We start from the raw sequence: 26005 nt of genomic DNA, 5'->3' as shown, positions 1-26005 counted from the left end.
GTTGCAGCAGGATAATGCACGGCCCCATGTTGCAAGGGTCTGTACACAATTCTTGGAAGCTGAAAATGTCCCAGTTCTTGCATGGCCGGCATACTCACCGGACATGTCACCCATTGAGCATGTTTGGGATGCTCTGGACCGGCGTATACGACAGCATGTACCAGTTCCTGCCAATATCCAGCAACTTCGCACAGCCATTGAAGAGGAGTGGACCAACATTCCACAGGCCACAATTGACAACCTGATCAACTCTATGCGAAGGAGATGTGTTGCACTGCATGAGGCAAATGGTGGTCACACCAGATACTGACTGGTATCCCCCCCCAATAAAACAAAACTGCACCTTTCAGAGTGGCCTTTTATTGTGGACAGTCCAAGGCACACCTGTGCACTAATCATGGTGTCTAATCAGCATCTTGGTATGGCACACCTGTGAGGTGGGATGCATTATCTCAGCAAAGGAGAAGTGCTCACTATCACAGATTTAGACTGGTTTGTGAACAATATTTGAGGGAAATGGTGATATTGTGTATGTGGAAAAAGTTTTAGATCTTTGAGTTCATCTCATACAAAATGGGAGCAAAACCAAAAGTGTTGCATTTATATTTTTGTTGAATATATATATATATATATATATATATATATATATATATATATAATCGAGAGAGAGTGCGGTGGGGGCGGCATTCGAATGCACTTTACGGGCTGTGCGCATCCATGCCATCACTTCTATAAAAATGATCCATGGAAATTTCCTCAGGTGGTGATATTAATATTGTGTGAACCTTTATTTTAGCGTACCTTGGCTCATTGTCACTCATTTTAGATTGGATCTCATTCCCCTTATTTATGATTCTGCACCATTTATTTGCATCTTCATCCTCCTCACTAAAAACATGAGATGGAAGGAGAAGATCGAGACAGAGGAAACTGTTAAAACAATTGAGACATCTTTTCCTTAGAGGTGTAAACTGAAATAACATCCATTTATGCTGACAGCAGCAGTTTGGGATATGGTTTTAAATCAGCTGATTAGCCTTTGTATCAATCAGTGACACATTACCAGTAAAGGAGGGCATCGTCCCCTAAAACAACTTCTTGGAATGATGATCTGATGGACTCATATCTTCAGTTATGCCTCTTCCCCAAGGTTTCTCTCAAGTGCAGATAGAGAAATTGAAATGTCATCTTCCAGCATTGTGGATCAGATTGGATCCTGGGTCTCCTAAGAATGTGTTCTGCATTTAGTCAGAGAAATGAGGCCATTCAGACTATCTCCTCTTTTCAATTTAGGCCTCAAGGTACAGAGCACCAGATTCTCCACCCTTGGCTCACAGTCAACCTTGTGGTGGCGCTCTTGGTCGGCCTGGCCTGGATCCTAATTGCAACACGGCCTGAGGTGGACTACACCGAGGGTGAGGGATGCAGGTCTCATAGATAATCGGTTTGAATGCTGTTTTTTAATATCAGTTTCGGAGGGAGAAATTCTGCCCTGAAATCCTGAAACAGTTTTTCCCATTTTTATGTGTATGTTTGATCTTGAGTGTTTTTCTTTGTCTGTCCCCTCCCAGGACATCTAATGGCTATGGAGATTGAGCCCCCAAAGCATGAAGACAAATCGGAAATGACACCTTAAAAAAGAGTGACCTGTAAAACTCATGTAGCTGCGTTGATATATGTGGGTTTATTTTATTTGTTGCACATCTTCTGAATCTTATTTTTGTAAAACATAATTGTTGTAGACTACTATTTTTGTATTTTTATCAGACATGTGATTGTTCTTAATTTTATATATGAAGACTGATCCAATAAGAACAGTTCCTCTCTTCATTTAATCTTGGGAAATTTAATGTTTATGGATTAACCTGGAATTAAACATGTGCATTCTTTGTTTTGAGAGGAGTGTACCATGAAGCAAGGTCAACATACAGGCTTTCTTTGCATGAGCTAACTCAGCAAACCTTAAAGTCACAGTCAGAGGTCACTGGTACCACGATGGTGGCTATCAGCAGTTTTTGATAAACCTGGCTTTCTGAACCAGGGGACTGCAGTGATTCTTACATTTACTTTGACTTCTGTTTCATTGCAGACTGTCTGAACCAAAGATATTCCAAAAACATGGAGCCATTCTGAAACATGTTTCATGCGGTCAGCTTCATTTTATTTTAAAATATATATCCATTCCTGCATTTAAGGCCTGCAACACATTTAAAAAAAAAAAAAGCTTAAGCATGGCTATTTAATATAAAGATTAAATAATCACTTTTAAAGCCAGTTTTCTTGAGACAAATCGTGGGATGGATACATGAACATTTCCGTGTCACTAAATATGTCTTGGACTTGAGTTACATTAATTATTAAGAAATACTACCTGATAGATCTGTGTCAAGTATTCAGTTCTTAAAAATTGAGTGGACATGCTGGAAGGAGACTAGTGAGGAAAGACACCAAGACACCCCATGACAGCTCTGAAACAATTACAGTGGCTTGTTAAAATATTCAATTCCTTGGTATTTCACACGTTTTAATTTGTTTATGGCGTTTCAAATACAAAAAGTAAATCAGGCTTCTCAATATAAAAATTTCGAAAGTTATCATTCTTAGACTCAAACTGAAAACCAATCTCTACAACTTGATATAAATTAATTAAAAATATAAACGCCAAGATGATGGGTTGCATAAGTAATCAGCCCCTTTGGTATAATGTCTGTACATAATCAGTTTAATTGCCACTTTTCTTCAGACAAGGCAGGGGCTGGATACATGAACATTTCCAAGTCACTGAATATGTCTTGAACTTTATTTACATCAGTTATGAAGAAATACAAGCAATATGGCAACTCTATGGTAAATCTGTGTGGAGTAGACACTTCTCAAAAACTGAGTGACTGTGCAAGAAGGAGAACAGTGAGGAAAGCAACCAAGACACCCACCAGACAACCCAGAAAAAATTATAGGCTTCTGCGGCTGTGATTGAAGAAATTGTGCACAGTGCAAATTCTACGTTTTCTATCTCCAGTTATATAGCTTCATGATTAAGTGGTATAGACGAGGGTCTTCTTTTACTAAAACATCAAATCTCGGCTTGCATCTCAGATGTATCTTCTGGCAAATTTTCGTTGAACTTTCAGGTCTTCTTTTTAAGATAACCCTCCTCTGCTCCACTTCATCATGAAGCTGTATAATGGGGGATACAAAATGCAAAATGCACTGTGCACAATTTCTCCAATCACAGCCACAGAAGTGGCTGTGATTGGCGGTGAAGTTATGCCACAGAAGTGGCATAACTTCTTCTGGGTGTCTTGGTTTCTTTCCTCACTCTTCTCCTTCTTGCACAGTTACTCAGTTTTTGAGAACTGTCTCCACACAGATTTACCATAGCGTGTCATACTGTTTGTATTTCTTCATAACTGATGTAAATAAAGTTCAAGACATATCAGTGACTTCGAAATGTTCATGTATCCATCCCCTGACTCGTCTGAAGAAAACTGATTATTTACAGGTATTATATCAAAGGGGCCCATTACTTATGTAACCCACCATCTTAGCTTTTAGATTTTGAATTAATTTATATCAGGTTGTAGAGATTTACTTTCAGTTAGAGTTTACGGAAGATAATCTTAGAAACTCTTATATTGAGAAGCATGGTTTAATTTTTGTATTTAAAATGCCATAAACAATTTAAAATGTGTGAAATACCAAGGGGCTGAATACTTTTGCAAGCCACTGTATAGTCTTTTGTGGATGTGAATGGGGGCGTCACGGTGGATTAGTGGTTAGCACTGTTGCGGTTCAATTCCCATGGCGTTTCTGTGTGGAGTTTGCATGTTCTCCCCGTGTTTGCGTGGGTTTCATTCGGGTGCTCCGGTTTCCTCCCACATCCAAAAGACATGCGGGTTAGGTGGATTGGAATCTTTAAATTGTCCTTAGGTGTGCATGTAGGTGTGTCTGTGTTTGTTTGTCTGTTTGTGGCCCTGCGACAGACTGGCATCCTGTCCTGGGTGTACCCCGCTTCACGCCCTATGACTGCTGGGATAGGCTCCAGCCCCCCTCGACCCTTAATTGGACTAAGCGGTAGAAGATGGATGGATGGATGGATGGATGTGAATGGAGAAACAGAAGGGTGCATCATTTGCCTGGTGAGTCCCTGTTGACAGCTGCATGTTGGAGTGAAGAAAGACTGTAAAATAAAAAATCTGATCAGATTTAGGCATGGGATTCCTGTGTAGCTTCTGGCAAACTGCTGCTGAAACTGCATGCTGTTTTTAAGAAAATCCTTTGTACCATTTGATCATGAAGCTGTACAACTGTTGATGGAACAGACAAAAGGTGCAAGATGGAATTTTATTTTTCACCCACAAACATATTTGTTTATATTCACTTAATTTTTATTTGTAATATTTGGCTGCCTGTGTGCTTATAAAAGCACAAGATCAGGGGTGAGATGGAGATGACAGACCAGTTTAACACTTCAGGGGTTACTTTATCTACATTTACACCACCTGCCTGGAAGCATGTAATTGCATATTTAAAGGGAACAGGATTATTCGATAGAATATAGAACAGACCCCCCCCCACCCCACCAACTTCTGTTTTCCTCCCCTCCCTTATCGCTCCATTTCAGACTCCATTAATGCTCTACACCCAAACCGTTAGTGGCGGTACTGCACCGTGTCGCTTTGCAAACCGCCAATAAACTCAACAGATGAAGACGAAGAAGAGGCTCCATTTGCTCTGACAGCCATTAGTTTTCCCTGCGTGCTATCCAGACAGTATAATCGAACAGACGGTTCACTTTCTGTTGACGTGGTGGTAACAATTTTCGACTTTCACATATTTATACGTAAAAGTTAGTTAGTTGAGCAGTGCTGGCAGAAGCGAGCAGTTATGCTGGACTTTGCCATCTTTGCCGTCACGTTTGTCATTATTTTGGTGGGCGCCGTCCTCTATTTGTACCCGGTAGGTCACTGCAACTTTCAGCCTTGCAGCTTAGCTTGAAACTAGCTCCTTAGCTAGCCTGATATGACCGCGGTCAAATCGGGTTGGGGTTGGATATCCGACAATTACTACTATCCAAACTCTCAACGACAAGCGAGTTATTCGGTCTCTGGTTCACCGAGAGGCAGCAATCTGAGGACCGTAAACTCATTGCTTCGGCTTGGTAGTAGTGTCAGTGTGTGCTGCCTGTTTAGGGACCCTCATTTAACATTTAAATAACTAGGCAGCAGCTTCTGAGTGTGCTGCCCATTTAGGGACCTTCACTTAACATTTAAATAACTCTGCAGTAGCTTCTGGGTGTGCTGCCTGTTTAGGAACCCTCAATAAACTACCATCACTCAGCTCAGCAGCAGGTTCAGACTAGAGTGTGCTGCCCACTTAGGGATGCTCAACAAAGTACCATCACTTTGCACGGCATCAGGATCAGCGTGTGCTGCCATTTAAGACCCTCAAACTACCATCGCTCAGCTGAGCTCGGCAGCATGTGCTGCCTGTTGTGGGGCCCTCAATAAACTGCCATCACTCAGCTCGACAGTGTGTGCTGTCTGTTTAGGATACCTCAGTGAGCTATCATCACTCAGCTGAGCTTGACTGTTAGTGCTCCCTGATAAGGGGTTCTCGATAGTGATGGCAATTTCAAAGCCTCGTGAACCAGTGAGCCACTGCAACACAACAGCCTGAAAATCAACACACTGCCTCGACGCGTTTGATACAGTTTGAAGGGTGATATCTGCTGTATTGCTTTGAGAATTTCCTTGAGCGAGTGCCCTGACAAATGTTTGCATTAATTCATGACTGATGTGGTTTGTTCTTGAAAAATAATAATAATAAAAATGTCATATGTATTATGATGTCTTTTTAATGTAATAAATAGTCCCTACAGATGCACACATAATGGTTATGAAAGCCTTTATTGTAGAATATATGTAGGTTTGTGTTATCATTCCTCAAACTATATTTGGATAAAATGTGATGGGAAAAGTGAGAAAGACGTGCTTCTGCAACTGGTGCTCATGTTACTGTAAGTAGTAGAATAGAGGGGACAGGAGATGGTGATTGTGCAACTTTCATCAATTTTTATTCAAAAAAATAATTTCAATGGTGCTGGACTTTAATCGGCTCCTCTTTTGCCTCACCACCTCTCCAGCTTTGGAGAAGACCTGCTCGCATATTTTTTTTGCCATTCTCTGTAAATTGGGATAGACTGCGACTCGTGTTGCCCAGTATTTGAGCGGGTCTTCTCCTCTGGAGGGAGGCATATGTTGGGTCAAACCTTTGTAGTAAAGCCCTGAAGGCTTTGCTTTCCACTATTTTGAGCGGTTGTGCATCTTCCACAACATAGTCCACCAGTGCCTCATCCAAATCAGCTTGTCTGCCTTTAATGGAAATACAGTATGACATGCTGAGGTATTTTTGTTTATGAGTATGTTTTAATCTTAGATAAAGAATAAAATACAGGTTACATGGCCTGATTCCTGCTCCAGGAGCAGCAGCCATTGATGTCTCGGGATTTTTGGACCTCAGGTGTCGCCGCATTGAAGACGTATTGTTACTGTACCTCAACTCTTGAGCACAAATCAAGCACTTGACCTTTTTGGGGCTTTTTAGATCAAAGTGCTCCCAAGCAATTGATTGTGCTCTTTTTGAAACTGGCTCCTCCACATCCCTTCTTCACCACTACTCAATCTCTCTCTCACACACTCGCACCTTTCACTTCAACAAAATCACAGCTCTTCAGTCGTTCAGCTCAGTCTCTGATCTACCTATAATATATAGTCTGACCTATAACCTATGTTGATGTACTGTGTGAATAAATGTTGCATAAGAATGGATGCCTGTTGTGTATGGTGTGTGTCTCTCTATGTTAGATCCTATGTGTATGTAGCTAACTATAGTAAATGAACTCTAAACTAGACCTAAATATAAACTAATGCTTTCCTTGGCTCTTATTCACGTGGTAATTGGCAATAACAATGTCGCTAGCAATCTCCTCCTCTCAAAAGCCAACGGTTTGAGCTGCCATTCAGATCTCATTTAAATACTTGGCGGGTCGTATTGACACACCCAGATTATTCGAATTTTCCGCGAAGCTCGACAAGTGGTGTGACGTAACGAGGCCTCGCTCGCAGTGGTCACGTGATGGGGGTGTGTGTCGAGCAGACTGACTCGAGCTTAACATCACTAGCTCTTGATAAACTACAATAACTCAGCACAGCAGCAGCATCAGTGTGTGCTGCTTGTTTAGGGACCCTCAATAAACCACCATCACTCAGCTGAGCTTGGCAGCATGTGCTGACTGTTTAGGGTCCCTCAATAAACTACCATCACTCAGCTCGGCAGTGTGTGCTGCCTGTTTAGAAACCCTCAAATAAATAACATCATGCAGTGTGGCAGCAGCATCAGTGTGTGCTGCTTGTTTAGGGACCCTCAATAAGCTACTGTCACTCAGCTGAGTTTGGCAGCACATGCTGCCTGTTTAGGGACCCTCAATAAACTGACATCACAAAGCTTGCTAGCAGCTTCAGAGTGTGCTGCCCATTTAGGGACCTACAATAAATTACCATCACTCATCTCAGCAGCAGTTTCATCATATGCCGCTTGTTCAGCTGTGTTCATTCGCTTTACCCAAAATTCCCATACAATTTTAATAGATTGAGCAGGGTGGTAGCCAAGTTAGTGCGCTTGCTGCCAGAGTGGAAGGCTCCTAGTTGAAGACCACCCCTGCCCATTCTCCATGAAATGTGGAGTTGCACTAGGTAGGGAATCTGGTTGTGAAATGTGCCAAATCCATATGCAGATCCATTTTGGCTCTGCTGTGGTGACCCAAAGTGAAAAAGAGAGAAGCCGAAAGAACTAGCCACTGTGCCATATTTTCATTTCAAATTTACCGATCAGTGCTTCAACAGAAATGTATTTCGTTAAAGTTTACATTAAAGGTTTTGTTTTAATTACTTCACGACCCACTGGCTCAAAAATTATACTAAAAGAATCTTGTTTAGATTTAGGGCAATGTTCTGACATCAGAGGGGCACGGTGACTTTCAGAAATGCACTTCAGTTTGGGGAGTGGAAAAAAATGCCATAAATAAGATTGCATAGTGCACAGAATATTTCCATTCATGAAGGTGTCTCTTGATTATAGACTTTGACAGTGATAGGTGTCCCTCCTGAAGAATGTTGTTGACTTGGCTAGATGTGCAGGTATTTTTCAACACCAAGGAAGGAGTTTTGCCATCATTCACTTTAGTTGTCTTTGAAATCTTCCAGGTTTTTGGTGTTGATGTTTTTCTTTAAGAATGTAACAAATTCTTGATTTGCACTCGTAAGACCCCTGCTGTTTCTTTGATAGGTTTTATTTGTTTTTCTTTTAATTTAACCTTTATTTAACCTGGTTATTCCCATTGAGATTGAGATCTCTTTTGCAAGGGAGACTTGGGCAATTATAAAGTTTCCATTTGACCTAACCTGTATATCTTTAAATGTGGGAGGAAACCGGAGCACCCAGAGGGAGCCCATGCAATCACGGGGAGAACATCATGCAAATTCCACACAGAAAGGCCACAGGAGGGAATCAAACCCATGACCTTCTTGCTGTGAGGCAACAGTGCTAACCGCTAATCCACCGTGCTGCCCATTTATTTATTTTCAGTCTAATTATGGCCTTCTTTACTTACTTTAGCACATCTTTAGATCTTATATTTAGAGTATCAATGAACAGCCACCAAATGCAAATTTAACACTTAGCATCAACTGCAGACATTTTACATGCTTAATCTGAATAATTTGGGAATGGGCTACACCTGGTAATGAAACTGCTTGTCAGTTAATTGTCCAATGATTGTCAGTTAATTGTCCAATTTTGGTCTTTTAAAATGATTTATGCAGTAATTTTGTTTGCCCAGTCAAAATGAAGTTAGAAGTCTAGATTACAAGCACATCTTGATCGTGTCCTGAGGATCTATAGCTCATAGTCTAAGATGCAGATCCACTTAGGGTGTGCTATCTGGCTGGCCTGTAAACAGAGTGGAAAGGTGGGCGCTACAAGCCAGCCAGACACACGATGCCACACCACTGTGGTATTGAGATTTGGGCATAAGTAAAATGATTGTTGTGGTTTACGGGGAGGTGATGGTCCAGTGGTTAAGCGTTGGGCTTCAGGCCAGGGGATCCTCAGTTCCAAACACAGCCAGACCAGAAAATCACTAAGCAAGGTCCTTAATCCCCTAGTTGCTCCTGGTGTGCATTGAGTGCTTTGTATGGCAGTACCCTGACACTGGTATGTGAATGTGTCTGAGTGAGGGCGAGGCATAATTGTAAAGTGCTCTGAGCTTCTGATGCAGATGGAAAAGTGCTATATAAATTCAGTCGATTTAACATTTTAATGCCAAGGTGTCAGAGTGCACCAAACGTCAGATGGCAGCCAGCAAAGCCTCCTGAGATGAAGCAGTGAATAAATAAATATACCTAAAAAAACACACTCTTTAGATGAAAAGATGCACAAGAGACTACACCTGGTTTTTGATGGTCATAAGGCACACAAGCTTTCCTGTGATGGATGATTTGAATGCATCACCTCTGTGCTTGTCCTCACCTCATTTTTAGACCAACATGCCCAAGAGCGCAAAAAACAAGTGCAAGTAAATTGGAATGTAAAGAAAGTTGGTGCTGGGTTAAAAATGACAACTGTGCCATTGAAAAGTAACAGTGATACCTGTGGTGAGCTGTGCATTCCTGTGTCCTTAGTCTCAGATCTTACCTGATGAAGGAGAGAATGGATGTACGTGAGTGCCAAGTGTAGAGAAAGTAGTTGTGTGCAGTTGTCATCAGATATAATAAATTAATAATGTATTTTGCTGTTTTTAATCCTATTTCAGTCATCCAGACAAGCATCCGGCATCCCAGGACTCAACCCAACAGATGAGAAGTAAGCAACCACATCTATGTTACTGCTTTATTTGGACCTGCTGGTCATTCCATATGAATTCAACCCATTTAAAAAATATTCCCCAATTCATTCTCTCAGATTTGCTAAATTTTCAAATATTTTGCAGATTATGAGCCCAATCTAAAAAAATCCAAAATATTACATTGATGCTCCAAGTAGCTTTCCTTCCAGAAAAGTATGAAAAAGGGGCATGGCATTTTTTTTTCAACATGAATTCCTATTTTCTTGCAAACTTTGACATCTCTGAAAGTGTTACATATAATGCCTTTGCTACTTTCAGATGTTTTTTCACCTGTACCTATTGTCCTTTTTAAACCAAATAATTTTTTTTAACCAAAAATCCATTTTGTGAGTTCCCTACCTGACATACTTAGCCTCTGTTGAAATAAAGCAGTGTGATTTTGAAAGTATCCTGTGATGATGATGTTTCACTGCAGAAATACAGTTGTATGTAAAAGTTTGGGCCCCCTGATGATTTCCATGGTTTTCCTTTATAAATCATTGCTTGTTTGGATCAGCAATTTCAGTTAAATATATCATATAGCAGACAAACACAGTGATATTTGAGAAGTGAAATGAAGTTTATAGGATTTACAGAAAGTGTGCAATAATTCTTTAAACAAAATTAGGCAGGTGCATAAATTTGGGCACCCCAACAGAAAAAATACATTAGTATTTAGCTGATCCTACTTTTGCAGAAATAACAGCCTCTAAACGCTTCCTACAGCTTCCAGTGAGAGTCTAGATTCTGGTTGAAGGTATTTTGGACCATTCTTCTTTACAAAACATCTCAGGTTTGTTGGTTTCCGAGCATGGACAGCCCGCTTAAAATCACACCACAGATTTTCAATAATATTCAGGTCTGGGGCCTGAGATGGCCATTCCAGAACATTGTAGTTGTTCCTCTGCATGAATGCCTTAGTAGATTTTGAGCAATTTTTAGGGTTGTTGTCTTGCTGAAAGATCCAGCCTTGGCGCAACTTCAACTTTGTCAGTGATTCATGAACATTGTTCTCAAGAATGTACTGATATTGACTGGAATCCATGTGACCCTCAACTTGAACAAGATTCTCGGTACTTGCACTGGCCCCACAGCATGATGGAACTACCTCCAAATTTTACTGTAGGTAGCAAGTGTTTTTCTTGGAATGCTGTGTTCTTTTTCAGCCATGCATACCACCCCTTATTATGTCCAAATAACTAAATTTTAGTTTCATCAGTCTACAGTACTTGATTCCAAAATGACGCTGGCTTGTCAAGATGTGCTTTAACATACCTCAAGTGACTCTGTTTGTGATGTGTACGCAGGAAAGGCTTCCTCTGCATTACTCTCCCATACAGCATCTCTTTGTGCAAAGTGTGCTGTATAGTTGAGCGATGCACAGAGACACTATCTGCAGCAAGATCATGTTGTAGGTCTTTGGAGCAGGTCTGTGAGTTGACTATGACTGTTCTCACCATCCTTTGCTTCAGTTTATCTGAGATTTTTCTTGGTCTGCCATTTTGGGCCTTAACTAGTACTGTGCCTGTGCCTGTGGTCTTCCATTTCCTCACTATGTTCTTCACAGTGGAAACTGACAGCGGAAATCTGTGAGACAGCTTTTTGTATCCTTCCTCTAAACCATGATGTTGAATAATCTTTGTTTTTGGGTCATTTGAGAGTTGTTTAGAGGCTCCCATGTTGCCACTCATTAGAGGAGATGCAAAGAGGGGAACATTTGCAAATGGCCACCTTAAATACCCTTTCTCATGATTGGATTCACCTGTGTAAGGAGGTCAAGGGTCAATGAGCTTACCAAACCAAATTTGTGTTCCAATAATTAGTGCTAAATGTATTCAAATCAATAAAATGACAAGGGTGCCCACATTTATACACCTGCCTAATTTTGTTTAAATAATTTTTGCACACTTTCTGTAAATACTAGAAATTTAATTTCACTTCTCAAATATCAGTGTGTTCGTCTGCTATATGATATATTTAACTGAAATTTCTGATCCAGACAACCAATAATTTATAAAGGAAAAAATCATGGAAATTATCAGGGTGCACAAACTTTTGCATACAACTGTAAGTATCCTGAATCATTATAATTTGGACAAAATTTGGTTCAAATTCTCTCTCTCTCTCTCTCTCTCTCTCTCTCTCTCTCTCTCTCTCTCTCTCATATATATATATATATATACACACACACACACATTAGCCTCTTTATTAGGTACACCTTGTTAGTACCGGGTTGGATACCCTTTTGCCTTCAGAACTGGTTTAATTCTTCATGGTGTAGATTCAAACAAGGTGTTGGAAACATTCCTCAGAGATGTTGGTCCATATTGACATGATGGCATCATCCAAATGCCCATTCAATTGGTCTGCCTGATCTCTGACATGAATGCGGCATTTTCATCCACACAACTGCCGCTTGCCGTTATTTTCTCTTTTTCGGACCATTCTCTGTAAATCCTAGACATGACTGTGTATGAAAATCCCAGTAGATCAGCATTTTCTGAAATACTCAGACCAGCCCGTCTGGCACCAACATCCATGCCACATTCAAAGTCACTTAAATCCCCTTTCTTCCCCAGTCTTATGCTCAGTTTGTACTTCAACAAGTCGTCTTCACCACGTCTACATGCCTAAATGCATTAAGTTGCTGCCATGTGATTGGCTGATTAGATATTTGTGTTAAGAAACAATTGAACAGGTGTACCTCATAAAGTGGCCGGTGAGTGTTGATTTGTTCTGTATTGTAATATTGTAATTTGATTCTGTTGTAATGTGAATTTTCCCCACCGGGATCAATGAGGTCTAATCTGTACATCCACTATTGATATACAGATTATCAGACTTTGAATGATGTCAGTAATTCAGTAACAATAAAATGTGCAGTTTACATGAAGAAAGTCATCAGCATGGGCACAACCACCACACTACAGAACCTCCTTAGATGCCAGATGGCAACCACCTCGACCCTGACAGCCCCTCCATCTTCACCAATCAAAATGAACCACCTTTCTGCTGCAGTCAGGTGAAACGTGGGTGTCCACTCCACTTGGCCTTCTCCAGCCACTGAGGTCCTCAACACTGAAGCACGTGTGCTGAATCATGTCAATAGAAAGTGTCATGACTGATGTTTCTTCACAGTGCAAGTGATACTCCTCATTTTTGTCTCCCTAAGTAACTGTTTGTTTGAAACAAAGTCATTGTAGTGCACATGAATCTTCAGAAGAGACCAAGTACCAAAGTTACCCAGTTATCCCTTCAGGTCAGTGATTAGCGTCCAAGTCTCACAACCATACAGTCAGACATGAAGCACCAGGACTCTGAAGATTTGGATTTTTGTCTTCCTGCAAGGATATCAGCATTGCCAGAGTCCACTTTACAGCAACCTCATGACTCCAGGAGCTCTACCCAGACATCTCTTGATTTCAAAGGCCAAGGACCCATTGACATGAATGTCACAGTTGAAATAAGTCAGTGTCTTAACATGTTTGTCATGTCTACTGCTCAGAGAAACATTTCTAATGGCCGAGACCAAGAACTCACAGAAAGCCTCAGTCTTCCTCTTGATCCAGGACACTCACAAACCCAAACACTGATTCCTCACTCAGCTTCTCAAATGCTATGATCAGGACATCCATTGATTCTACAAAGATCACAGCATTTTCCACTTAGTCACTTGGTTTCTTCTTATGTTTTCAGTAGACCTTTTCTTGCCAACGAAAGCATCTTAGCCACTGGTTTCCACAACGCTATCCAACACCCAGTCTGCAAGCATTGAATTACGTCAGAGCCAGAACACGTCTCTGATGAACACCAGTATTAATTGGGAAGAAGTCAGAGATTATGCCCCGGCTCTGCACAGCATCCACAGTACCGATTTACAGGCTGCATATAATGTCCATCAACTACTTGGGGATCCTGCAATTTCTGAGGATGTCTGAGAGAACAGCCTTTGTGAAAATCAACATACGTATGCTGCAAAGAAGCACTGCTGCTACTGAGAAGATGTTGATTATGGATAAACCTTTAGTTTTACCAGTCCATATAGGAAAATGTTTCATGCTACTAATCTTGTAAATGCTAATCTATTAACATTGTAAGCGCTCTTGCGACATACTAATATATATATATATATATATATATATATATATATATATATATATATATATATATATATATATATATATATATATATATGCTACTGATGTGTTTAACTACATAGTTGTCCAGCATAGTTAGGGAAAGCTAACAAAGTGATAAATGGATTCTCCACATTCTCACGTGCTGTAATGCAGTCAGACACATATATTAGCACGTTAAAGTTGTGTTGACTGATGATGTGTTAAGTGACACCACCACATGCCTAACTTTCAGACATCAGACAAGCAGGGAGCTTGTGTCTGTCATTTCTGTCAGGGCTTTCACTGCACCACAGTGATTCAAGTTACCGCTGGTGAATGGTGCCTAAAATTTCCTTAGACCTGCAGTCCATTGCAGAACTGACTTCCAACGGGTGTGATGAGCATGAATGTAAACATAGCGCATGCCATCTGGTGGTGGTACTTCAGTAACGCACATACACAGATGAGACAAGTCGTGAAAATTGTTGTTTTTTTGTTTTTTTTTTGTTAAGTTTAAACATTTATTGGTTATGAAAAGTAAAAGTGAACTGAAGATGTGTTATAGTTCATATTGATGAGAAAGACATTCCTGCAAACACAGATGTTAGTGTATTCGTGTGGTACCATTTTAGCTAAGCCTGTAAATATTATATAGAGTGCAATGTAATTGTTATTTATTGGTCTGTCAAAAACCACAACTAATAATTAAGTCTAATATGTGGCCAGATTAATTTGTGTGCATAACGTATGATTGCATTAACTTGGCAGCAGAATGTTGTCCCAAATTTGCCTCCATCTTCAGTGTGCAGCAACATTTATATTCCACTCCAAGCACAATTGCAGTTTAATCCCTCTTGGAATTGAATGCCTTCTTTTGTTTATTAACATTTGATTTCATACTTGGGGGGCTTGTTCAACAGTTTTGGTGCGGCCACAGAGAAAGTCAGGCCTTCCCTTCTTATCTGGACCTCGGAACCTCGAGTGCACACTGGTTAGAAGATCTCAAAACTCTGGTTTGGTCCCGAAGTGTCAGCAGCTCGGTTATGTATGGTGTGGCCAAACCATTCAGAGCTTTCAAAACAAACATAAGAATTTTAAAACCAATTCTAGCCGGAACTGGAAGCTAATGCAGCGTGTAGAGGACTGGGATGATGTGGTCATGTCTACGTGTCTTAGTTAACAGATGTGCTGCAGCATTTTGAATCACTTGAAGTCAGCTGAGGGAAGACTGGGAGAATCCAGTGTAAAGCCCATTGCAATACTCTAGCCGAGAACTAACAAGAGCATGAATGGCTTTTTTTCAGATCTGCACGATTTAAAAAAAAAAAGCTTCACCTCCACTAAAAGCCGTAGTTGATAAAAGCTTGATTTGACCACAGAGTCAATTTGTTTGTCGAAGTTAAAACCACAAACATCACCCCAAGATTTCTGACAGTGGATTTAACCGACAATCCCCCAACGTCCATTATCTGTGAGTCACCAAACAAAATACACTCAGTCTTGTCCTCATTTAGGTGTAGGAAATTCAAAGACAACCAGTTTTATTTCTGTGATACAGCTGGCCCCAGTGATTGCATCAGTTTGATCTAACAGGAGGTAGATTTGAATGTCATCTGCATAGCAGTGGAACGACATATTGTGGTTCGCAATGATTGATCTGAATGGCAACATGTACAGGGGGAAGAGAGTGGTGCCAAGGATTGTGCCTTGCAGAACACCACCAGTAAGAGAAGCACTCGAAGAGGACAGGTCACCAACCATTACAGAAAAATGTCGATCAGAAAGATATGATGTAAACCACTTCAGAACAGTGCCATCGAGTCCAGCATGTTTTTTTTTAGAAAGGGACAGGAGGACTGAGTGGTCAACTGTATCGAAGGCAGCTGTCAGGTCCAGCAGCACTGTTTTCTTATAGAGCTTCATAATGGTGTTTTCAACCACTGATGTCCTTCTTGGTTGGAAGTTTTCACACATGGGCAAGATCATACCTTCGCTCTCTTATTGTAAACAGACACATGGACTGTGTTTACTAGTATGTAAAACACGTGAATTGTGATGGCTACACTGGTGAACTTTTGTATTAAGGCATAATGAACTAATAGCAGCAGAAAATACACATATTGTGACTGAGCACCTTTAAAGTAGCTCAGACCATTTGATTCTTTACGGTTTTCTGCTCTCTCAGGGATGGAAACCTGCAGGACATTGTCAGCCGAGGCAACCTGCATGACTTTCTAGTCAGTCTGCACGAGGACTTTGGGTCTGTGGTGTCGTTCTGGTTTGGAGGCAGGCCAGTGGTCAGCCTCGGCTCCGTGCACCAGCTACAGCAGCATGTCAACCCCAACCACACTAGTAAGTGCACGAGCATGCTGCTGACACAAGAAACAAAGAGCAGAACAGACATTAAGAAAAGGGGGCATTCTCCTGACACTCAAACACACTGTGAGCATGTTGGAACATTAGACGGAGAGGATCAAGCTCACGTACAGGGCTTCAGACAGGACCTCATATTATGGTGGAAATTGGCTCTTAGTACTGTCAGAACAATTCCAGTTTCTGGTATAAAATCCCATTTCATGCAAAGTGGTGATTCTGCTGTTGAACTGAAAATTTAAAACTTGCTGTAAATAACCATCACCTACATACACTGTGTAGAGAAATGATTAAAATATCTGTCAGCATTTTCAAGCAGCATATGCATGTAAACAGACATCAAAAATTCACAGATATGCAGCCTGTCCCAGACTGTGACCATTGTTGGTTTCTTCTTATGTTGTCTTTTTGTTTCAGTAATCATTTGATACGATATTTTATCACAAACACTGTAAAATGCTTTGTTGTTGGTCTGAGGGCTTCTGATTTTGTAGATATCTATTTGTCACATCCTGCCATAAGACCGGGTGTCTTGTGTTTTTATTTTGACCATCTGTTGGTGTTGAGTTCATACCGTGGCTCAAACATTTCCTACAACCGATGTCATGAATTTGAATAAACCATCACAAAAGTGTGTTGTAAACAGTGAGGTTATGTCCCTGCCATGTTCACCATTAGGACCCACTTTTTGGGGTCATATGCAACACACCCAAGTCAGAGGCATATTTTGTACTGTGTGCTGTGCTGTTGTTAATTCAGAAAATTTACTGTTACACCCAAATTATATTAAACAGTGTTTGAATGAGCACATCACATGAACAAATTCAAGTTATTTTTCACCGTTATTTTTGACATGTTCTATCAGCAGTTCAGAAGATATAAGTTAATTGACCAACATGTAGACCATGGTTGGATTCCCAGATGTTAAGCAGTATATCCACAAGACAACAGAAGTCTCTGGCTATGTCCATGTTTAATGTTGAGCATGGATTAGGCCTTAGTCAACCTCAGTTTCTCTTTCATGACATTGCGGTGGTGTATTTTAAACCAAAAAGAAAAATCCTTTTGTCTTTGCTTTTCTCAGCTGACTCTTTTGAGACAGTGTTGAAGTCGTTGCTTGGTTACCAGTCTGGGATGACAAGCGGGGCCGGGGACACTGTGATAAGGAAGAAGGTGTATGAGAGCGCCATCAACAGCACACTGAAGAACAACTTCACACTTGTGCTGAAGGTTTGTTTGCTGTCATATAGCACTGAAACAATAAAGAATGTTTAAAAAACATTAAGCATTTTGATAATTAATTATTTCACATATTTATCAAGCAAACATTGTCAGTATTGTATTTTTTATTTTTTCCAAATGTGAGGAATTGGTGTTTTAGCTTTTAATCATTAATTGAATGGTGTTATCTTTTGGATTGTTGGACAGACAAAGCAATAAATTTGTTTGGATGGATAACATGCTTTTTTGCACTTTCAACTACAAGCTAGCATGGTACTTGAGCATTGCTAGTCATTGTTTGCCGGGAAAAGTTGGACCTTGCGGATATACTCAGTCCATATTATAGCATATATTATGATATGATATTAGATTACATCATATTATATTATACACTGTACATATTCCATATTACAATGCATATTACACATTACTACACATTATATATTACATTGCTGGGATAGACTCCAGAAACAGTAGCTTCCATTCAATATACAGGTTATTAACAGTACAGAAAGCATTAAAGAAAGAAAAATACACATGGAAAATAAAGTTTAGTAATCTATTTGATGCATTTACCCTGGTTTGACCTCCTGCCCCTTTCATCTCATCTGCTTGTTGCTTTCACACAATGTGTGGATTTTTGCTTGGTAGATTAGTGTATAAACTCCAACAGGAACAAATGTATGATTTTAGGGTTTACATTTTTTTACATTAAATTTACAATTGCAATTCATGGCTTAGTGATCATGATGGATAAAAAATTACAAAACTTTCCCAAATGTACTGTCTTCTTTTGCTTAGTTGGTGGAAGAGCTGGTGGCAAAGTGGAGATCCTATCCAAAGGACCAGCACGCCCCGTTGTGCGCCCACCTGCTGGGCCTTGCCATGAAGACCGTCACCCAGCTGGGTCTGGGCGATCACTTCAGAGATGATGCTGAGGTTATCCACTTCCGCAAGAACCACGATGCGGTGAGGCTGTGTGGGGGGGAAAAAACAGAAACACTTGAAATTTTATATTATAGAAAGCCATTATAGCAAAGGAGTTGATTGATTGATTGTTGCCTTTCTCACACCAACTTAATGTAGGACTGCTTTTTTTCTGGCTCTGTCTACTTCTTCTTTTATGATGATTAAATATGAAATAGAAGCATTAGATTTGAAAAACAAAATACTTAAAGATACCAGTCACACCAGGAATTTGGTCAGCATTTCTAAAACTAAAACTTAATGGCTTCATTGATTACGCTTTCTTCACATTGTTATTCACCAGATCTGGTCCGAGATTGGGAAAGGCTACTTGGATGGCTCCTTAGAGAAAAGCCCCAGCAGAAAAGCACGTTATGAAAAGGGTAAGTGCAGTACTTGTATCATGGGATTTCATAGCATAGAAAGCTTTAACAAAATCAAAAATTAACATTTTTTTTTTACTTTTGAAGTCAGATTCATGTGCATCTGGGGATGGGGATACTGCAGGATTTTTCTGTTGCATTACCATTTACATAGCTTGATGGTGGAGCAGTACAGAAAGGATTTTCTAAAAAAGCAGGCATGAAATTTCAGTTCACCAGAAAGCACATGGGAGACTTGAGCCTAGATTTGATCTGTTTCCTTGTATGAAAATCATTCTCTGTCCCACCATGAAGTTCTAACTGGTAATGCAACAGGCAAAAATTGCACTATCCCCTGTTTCTTGAATCCCAGCCACAGAAACTTCCTCAGAGTGGTCAGGGGTGTTTTGGTGGCTTCCCTCGCAAGCATGGTTACTCAGTTTTTGCAGGCTGTCTACCCCATACAGTTTAACCCTACATTACTGTTTGGCTCTCCTTATGATTGATGTAAATGATGTCCAAGACATGTCCAATGATTTGGAAATATATCCATCATTCCCTGAAAATCAGCTCTAAAAGTGATGATTTGTGTTAATTCAGTTCAATTTATTTAGTTTATATAGTGCCAAATCAAAACAAAGCTACCTCAAGGCACTTCACACAAGAAAGGTCTAACCTTACCAACCCCTAGAGCAAGCACATGGGCGACAGTGGTAAGTAAAAACTCCCTCTGATGATATTGAGGAAGAAACCTCAAGCAGACCAGACACAAAGGGGTGACCCACTGCTTAGGCCATTCTACCAAAAAGGTTTACAATACAGAACATAACACAACAACAATTGACGAGAGTCCATGCAGGTGTCCAGTCCGCCGACAAGGTGGAGGGGGTATTTATTTAGTCCATAGTTAAGATTTCTGAAAATGAAGGAACTGTACATAAAACTGGGTGTAAATACTACGTAGCTTTATCTGTGGTTTCTAACCCATGTTGTTTTCTTCTGCCTTCTCTTCTGTCTTAGCACACATTTAACTATAGCCCCTTTCATACCGGGCTTGCATACAATTGTGTTATGATGCGTATGGAGTACGCTGGAAAATTGTGCAGCTTTGGCGTAGTCCCTAAAACTTCATTTCACTTCTCAAATATCAGTGTGTTTGCTATGTGATATATTTAAGTGAAATTTCTAATGCAAACAGTCAATGATTTATAAAGGAAAATCATGGAAATCATCAGGGGTGCCCAAACTTTATATATCCATCCATCCATCCATCCATTTTCTTCCGCTTTATCCGGAGTCGGGTCGCTGGGGCAGCAGCTCAAGCAAAGTATAAAAAGTATATATAAAAAAATATATAAAGTTCATGCTTGCTTGCTTAAACTTTATATATATATATATATATATATATATATATATATATATATATATATATATATATACACACACACATACTCACACAGTGCCCTCCAGAAGTATTCGAACACTTGGTATGTCACATATTTTAATTTAGTGCCATTTCTTTTTTTGAACGAAAGTTTATTATTCAACTTAGTTTTAAAGCTTTACAACGTATAATGTTACAATAAATTAGTCTTAAATACCAGCTCTTATAGTGTTACATTTGTATGATGGTTAACACAGAACACACACACAAAAAAAACCAGAACAAAGATCAGAACAGAGAAAACTTGGCAAATTTGTACATTTCAAATTGGTTTTTTTTTTGGCATCAAATATATAGTGTTTATAGAATAGGAATATATACTCAACAAAAATATAAATGCAACACTTTTGGTTTTGCTCCCATTTTGTATGAGATGAACTCAAAGATCTAAAACTTTTTCCACATACACAATATCACCATTTCCCTCAAATATTGTTCACAAACCAGTCTAAATCTGTGTGCCATATCAAGATGCTGATTAGACACCATGATTAGTGCACAGGTGTGCCTTAGACTGCCCACAATAAAAGACCACTGTGAAAGGTGCAGTTTTATCACACAGCACAATGCCACAGATGTCGCAAGATTTGAGGGAGCGTGCAATTTGCATGCTGACAGCAGGAATGTCAACCAGAGCTATTGCTTGTGTATTGAATGTTCATTTCTCTACCATAAGCCGTCTCCAAAGGCGTTTCAGAGAATTTGGCAGTACATCCAACCAGCCTCACAGCCCCAGACCACGTGTAACCACACCAGCCCAGGACCTCCACATCCAGCATGTTCACCTCCAAGATCGTCTGAGACCAGCCGCTCGGACAGCTGCTGAAACAATCAGTTTGCATAACTAAAGAATTTCTGCACAAACTGTCAGAAACCGTCTCAGGGAAGCTCATCTGCATGCTCGTCGTCCTCATCGGGGTCTCGACCTGACTCCAGTTCGTCGTCGTAACCGACTTGAGTGGGCAAATGCTCACATTCACTGGCGTTTGGCACGTTGGAGAGGTGTTCTCTTCACGGATGAATCCCGGTTCACACTGTTCAGGGCAGATGGCAGACAGCGTGTGTGGCGTCGTGTGGGTGAGCGGTTTTCTGATGTCAGTGTTGTGGATCGAGTGGCCCATGGTGGCGGTGGGGTTATGGTATGGGCAGGCGTCTGTTATGGACGAAGAACACAGGTGCATTTTATTGATGGCATTTTGAATGCACAGAGATACCGTGACGAGATCCTGAGGCCCATTGTTGTGCCATACATCCAAGAACATCACCTCATGTTGCAGCAGGATAATGCACGGCCCCATGTTGCAAGGATCTGTACACAATTCTTGGAAGCTGAAAATGTCCCAATTCTTGCATGGCCGGCATACTCACCAGACATGTCACCCATTGAGCATGTTTGGGATGCTCTGGTCTGGCGTATACGACAGCGTGTACCAGTTCCTGCCAATATCCAGCAACTTCGCACAGCCATTGAAGAGGAGTGGACTAACATTCCACAGGCCACAATTGACAACCTGATCAACTCTATGCGAAGGAGATGTGTTGCACTGCATGAGGCAAATGGTGGTCACACCAGATACTGACTGGTATCCCCCCCCCAATAAAACAAAACTGCACCTTTCAGAGTGGCCTTTTATTGTGGGCAGTCTAAGGCACACCTGTGCACTAATCATGGTGTCTAATCAGCATCTTGATATGGCACACCTGTGAGGTGGGATGGATTTTCTCAGCAAAGGAGAAGTGCTCACTATCACAGATTTAGACTGGTTTGTGAACAATATTTGAGGGAAATGGAGATATTGTGTATGTGGAAAAAGTTTTAGATCTTTGAGTTCATCTCATACAAAATGGGAGCAAAACCAAAAGTGTTGCGTTTATATTTTTGTTGAGTGTATATACCTCCAAGTATTCTCCATTAGAGCCCTTAGCCCGTGATAACCACCTTTATCTCCTTTTTTCTTCTTCTCCCTCTCTCCCCTTTCTTTCCTTCTCTCCTCCCCTTCCTTTTTTTCCTTCCTCCTTCCCTTCTCCCTCCTCCTCGTCCCTCCTTCTCCCTTTTTCTTTCCTTTTCCCCTCTCCTTTTTCCTCTTTCCTCTTACCTTCTTCTTCCCCTTTCCTCCTTCTTTCCGTCTTCCTTCTTCCTCTGCTCTTCTCCACCTCACAATCTGTATTTATATCCAGTCATAGTATGTTATCAGTGGCTTCCATCTCTTTCTAAATAGGTCCATAGTGAGATTCAATCTTGCTGTTATTTTCTCCATTTTGTAAACATCCAAAATCCTATCTTTCCAGTGATTTGTTGTAGGTGGATCCGGTTTATACCAAAATACAGTTATCATTTTCTTAGCCACCAGTATCATTATCTTGAAAAGATACAGTTTTTCTTTAGATAGAAGTTCCCCGGGAGTAATCCAAAAACAAAAACAAGGGGATTCCAGTCAGTATAGGTTTGTAGAATATTTGAAATGAATTCCTTGATTCCCTCCCAAAATATTTTAAGTTTTGGACAGTCCCAGAAAATGTGAGTATGATCTCCAATTTGTCCACAGTTTCTCCAGCATAGGTTTGTTTTTGATTTATCAAATTTGGAAGTGATAGCAGGTGTCTTAAAATGTCGAGTATTTATTTTCCATGAAAACTCTTTCCATGTTGGGCTATTTGTCAGTTTGTGTCCACCTTCACAAATTTGTTCCCATTCTTGATCTTCAATTATTACATTCATTTCCAATTCCCACTTTTCTTTTATCTCTAAAGAATTCTCTGACATACTTCTTTGTAAACATTTGTATAAATTTGATATCATTTTATCATATTGTTTATGCTTGAGTGTATTAATGAATAGCATTTCCAAATCTGTAGGTTGTTTATTAAGAAGTAACCATTCTTTATGGGACATTAAATAGCTTCTCAATTGCAAGAATCTATAAAAATGTTAGTGCCATTTCAAATACAAAAACATAAAAATAAATAATTATCTTCCTTAAACTCAAACTGAAAGTAAATCTCTACAACTTGATATAAATTAATTAAAAATATAAAAGCCAAGATGATGGGTTGCATAAGTAATGGAAGGTTTTGATATATAATACCTGTAAATAATCAGTTTTATTGCCAGTTTTCTTCAGTGAAGTCAGGGGATGGATAAATGAACATTTCCAAGTCACTGAATATATATTGGACTTTATTTACATCAATTACAAAGAAATACAAGCAGTGTGGGACTCTATGGTAAATCTGTATGGAGTAGATAGTTCTTAAAAACTGAGTGACTGTGCAAGAAGAAGAGTGAGGAAAGTGAGGTGGCTTTCCTCGCTCTTCTCCTTCTTTGCAGATGAACAGATGAACAAACTGATCGAGACATCCATAGTTCGACCCTTCATAGATGCCTTTTTTGATGTTCAGCTCTGTCAGAAATGGAATCTGTGCTGCTGTCATTGGTGAGGGGGAGGAAGGCCCAGAGGAAGCAGACGGTGTTTGTGGATTCTCTGATCCAGTCCAGCTTCACAGAACGACAGGTGGACTCTAGCTAGTCACACACACTGGAAGCATGAGCATTCTTGCTCATTCGGGTTGCAATCCTTTCAACGCACTGTGTGTTCTTGTTTCTTTCAGGTCATGGAGGACTGTATGGTTTTCACTTTGGCTGGATGTGTTATTACTGCTAACTGTAAGTAATCCATCTCCTCACTGTGACTGAAAACATCAGGTCCGTATCCGCAAAACAACTCAAAGTCCTCTCAAAGAGCTCCTAACTTAGCCTAAAATTTCCTGGCAATGAATCTTAGTCTAGGAGCGAGCCAGGAGGTGTCTGAGAGTCTGTGCAAGGAGGGGACAGAAACTCCTATCTTTGTGAGGAGGCGGGGTTGACCCCCATTGCTGTGTTTGATGCAGTCCTTTAAGAGCTGTGATTGATTGTCACGGAAAGGGGAGGAGAAATAAAAAACAAGTGTGCTTCGCCCTCCTAGTCATGAATGGACAGTGAAATCAACCAATCATATAACCTGAACTGCATTAAGATGTGTAATTGTGAGGACAACTTTGTTATTGTCAGGACGGGCGGGAGCCCGTCACCAGGAGCGGTTGGACCCGCAATACAGACTCCCAGACTTAGGTGTAAGAGAAAACGTGGTCTTTATTTCAGGCAAAGGTTCAGTACACATGTGGTCAGTCAGCATGGCAGAGGTACAAAAAGGATCAGGCTGAGACGTAGTCACAAATGAGCAGGGTTCAGAGGCACGAGCAATACCAGACATCCGGGATAAGGCAAAAGGCATGGTCAAGGTAACAGAGCAAGGTTCCAAAACACGGCAAGACAAAAAAACAGGACTGTAATGGGCGCTGGAAAGTGTGCTAAGACAGCAATCTGGCAGTGAGCTGGTGTAGTGAAGTGAAGTAACATAAATAACTGGGCATGAGATGAGAAGACTTGATGGGAGGTGCAGAGTGGAAACAAATGGCAAAAGCAGAACCGAGCTACAATGGGAATCATTGGGCAGAATACAATACAATGACAAACCAGGCATGAACATGAGAACTGAAAGAAGACAAAGATAAACCTAAGCTGGACTGACTAAGAAAACAGAGTGGTAAAACAAACCAAAAATAAAAGACTAATGAAAACTGACACCAAAGCACAACAGATAATATAACAAATGAGGACAAAATAAACAAATGGTAAACAATGGAAACAAACTGGCTGAACAAAACAAGAACAAAACTGGACAATGGCTAAAGTATAAAAGTAGCAAAGAAACAAAGTGACAAAGCAAAATAGAACATAGCAGAAACACATGATGAAAATAAACCACTAATAAATCAAAGCGGGAACAGAAGATGCTGCAAAGAAAGGGGCAAAAAAGGGATCAAGGCCTGGAACAGGGCTGATCATGACAGTTATGATGATGAAACCCAGAAAAATTAAATGAATTGCTACACAGCTTGAAAATGTTTGAATGTATGTCATTCACATGTCAAATATCTATATATTAAAAGCATGTCTGCGCGAGTGAGTTTATTTAGTACGTTCATTGTGAGTACAAAATCTAATTGTAAATAGGTTAAAAATACATGCATGACACAAGAAAGTGAAAACACTTATTTCCATTGTGGTCCATTTAAGAATCAAATTACAAAATAGAAGTAATAATAAAAGAAAATAACAATATTAATAATACCAATAATAATAATGTGTCAGGATGTGAGGTTTTGTCTTCTTTTATTTTCATGTTTTGGTTGATTTTGTATTGTTTGGTTGCTTCTCTTGCTGGGGTTTTCCTGTCCCTCTTGTCTGTCTTTCCTGTCGCTTGGTGGTGGACATTTCCCTCTCTCTCTGGCCACACTCTCATTCTGGTACGTTCCATGCACACTTGCTCTCATTCTGCACCTCATTACCTGGGTGTACTTAAGCTCCTCATTTTGCCCTGCTCCCTCGCCAGATTGATGCACCTTGTGCCTTCTCTCAAGCTCTGTTTTTGTGTATTCCTGACCTACTTGCCTCTCGTGTATTTTGACCACCTGCCTGTATTATCGACCATGCCTAAGCCTGATGTTCCATGTACTTCTGCTCTTGTTGGACTGCCTT

General features: G+C 40.3%; 2 protein-coding genes across 3 annotated transcripts in view; both read left to right on the top strand.

Moving 5' to 3' along the window:
- tmem237b (transmembrane protein 237b) overlaps positions 1–1697 on the top strand; it is a 43810-nt gene extending 42113 nt beyond the window's left edge. The window contains exons 13-14 of the mRNA XM_034174836.1: positions 1294–1415; positions 1572–1697. Coding sequence (XP_034030727.1) covers positions 1294–1415; positions 1572–1636 — 187 coding nt within the window. The 3' untranslated portion in view covers positions 1637–1697. The remainder of the gene's footprint in view (positions 1–1293; positions 1416–1571) is intronic.
- A 3049-nt stretch (positions 1698–4746) lies between these two features.
- LOC117514370 (cytochrome P450 20A1) overlaps positions 4747–26005 on the top strand; it is a 57893-nt gene continuing 36634 nt past the window's right edge. For both annotated transcript variants that reach the window (XM_034174808.1, XM_034174800.1), the window contains exons 1-8: positions 4747–4959; positions 9872–9921; positions 16247–16413; positions 17519–17664; positions 18457–18624; positions 18926–19004; positions 23827–23939; positions 24037–24091. In XM_034174808.1, coding sequence (XP_034030699.1) covers positions 4888–4959; positions 9872–9921; positions 16247–16413; positions 17519–17664; positions 18457–18624; positions 18926–19004; positions 23827–23939; positions 24037–24091 — 850 coding nt within the window. In that variant the 5' untranslated portion in view covers positions 4747–4887. The remainder of the gene's footprint in view (positions 4960–9871; positions 9922–16246; positions 16414–17518; positions 17665–18456; positions 18625–18925; positions 19005–23826; positions 23940–24036; positions 24092–26005) is intronic.

Source organism: Thalassophryne amazonica, chromosome 1 (assembly GCF_902500255.1).
Source record: "Thalassophryne amazonica chromosome 1, fThaAma1.1, whole genome shotgun sequence".
In the NCBI taxonomy this organism is placed as follows: Eukaryota; Metazoa; Chordata; class Actinopteri; order Batrachoidiformes; family Batrachoididae; genus Thalassophryne; species Thalassophryne amazonica.
The sequence above is the reverse complement of the archived record's forward strand: the minus strand, read 5'-3'. Positions and strand labels throughout refer to the sequence as shown.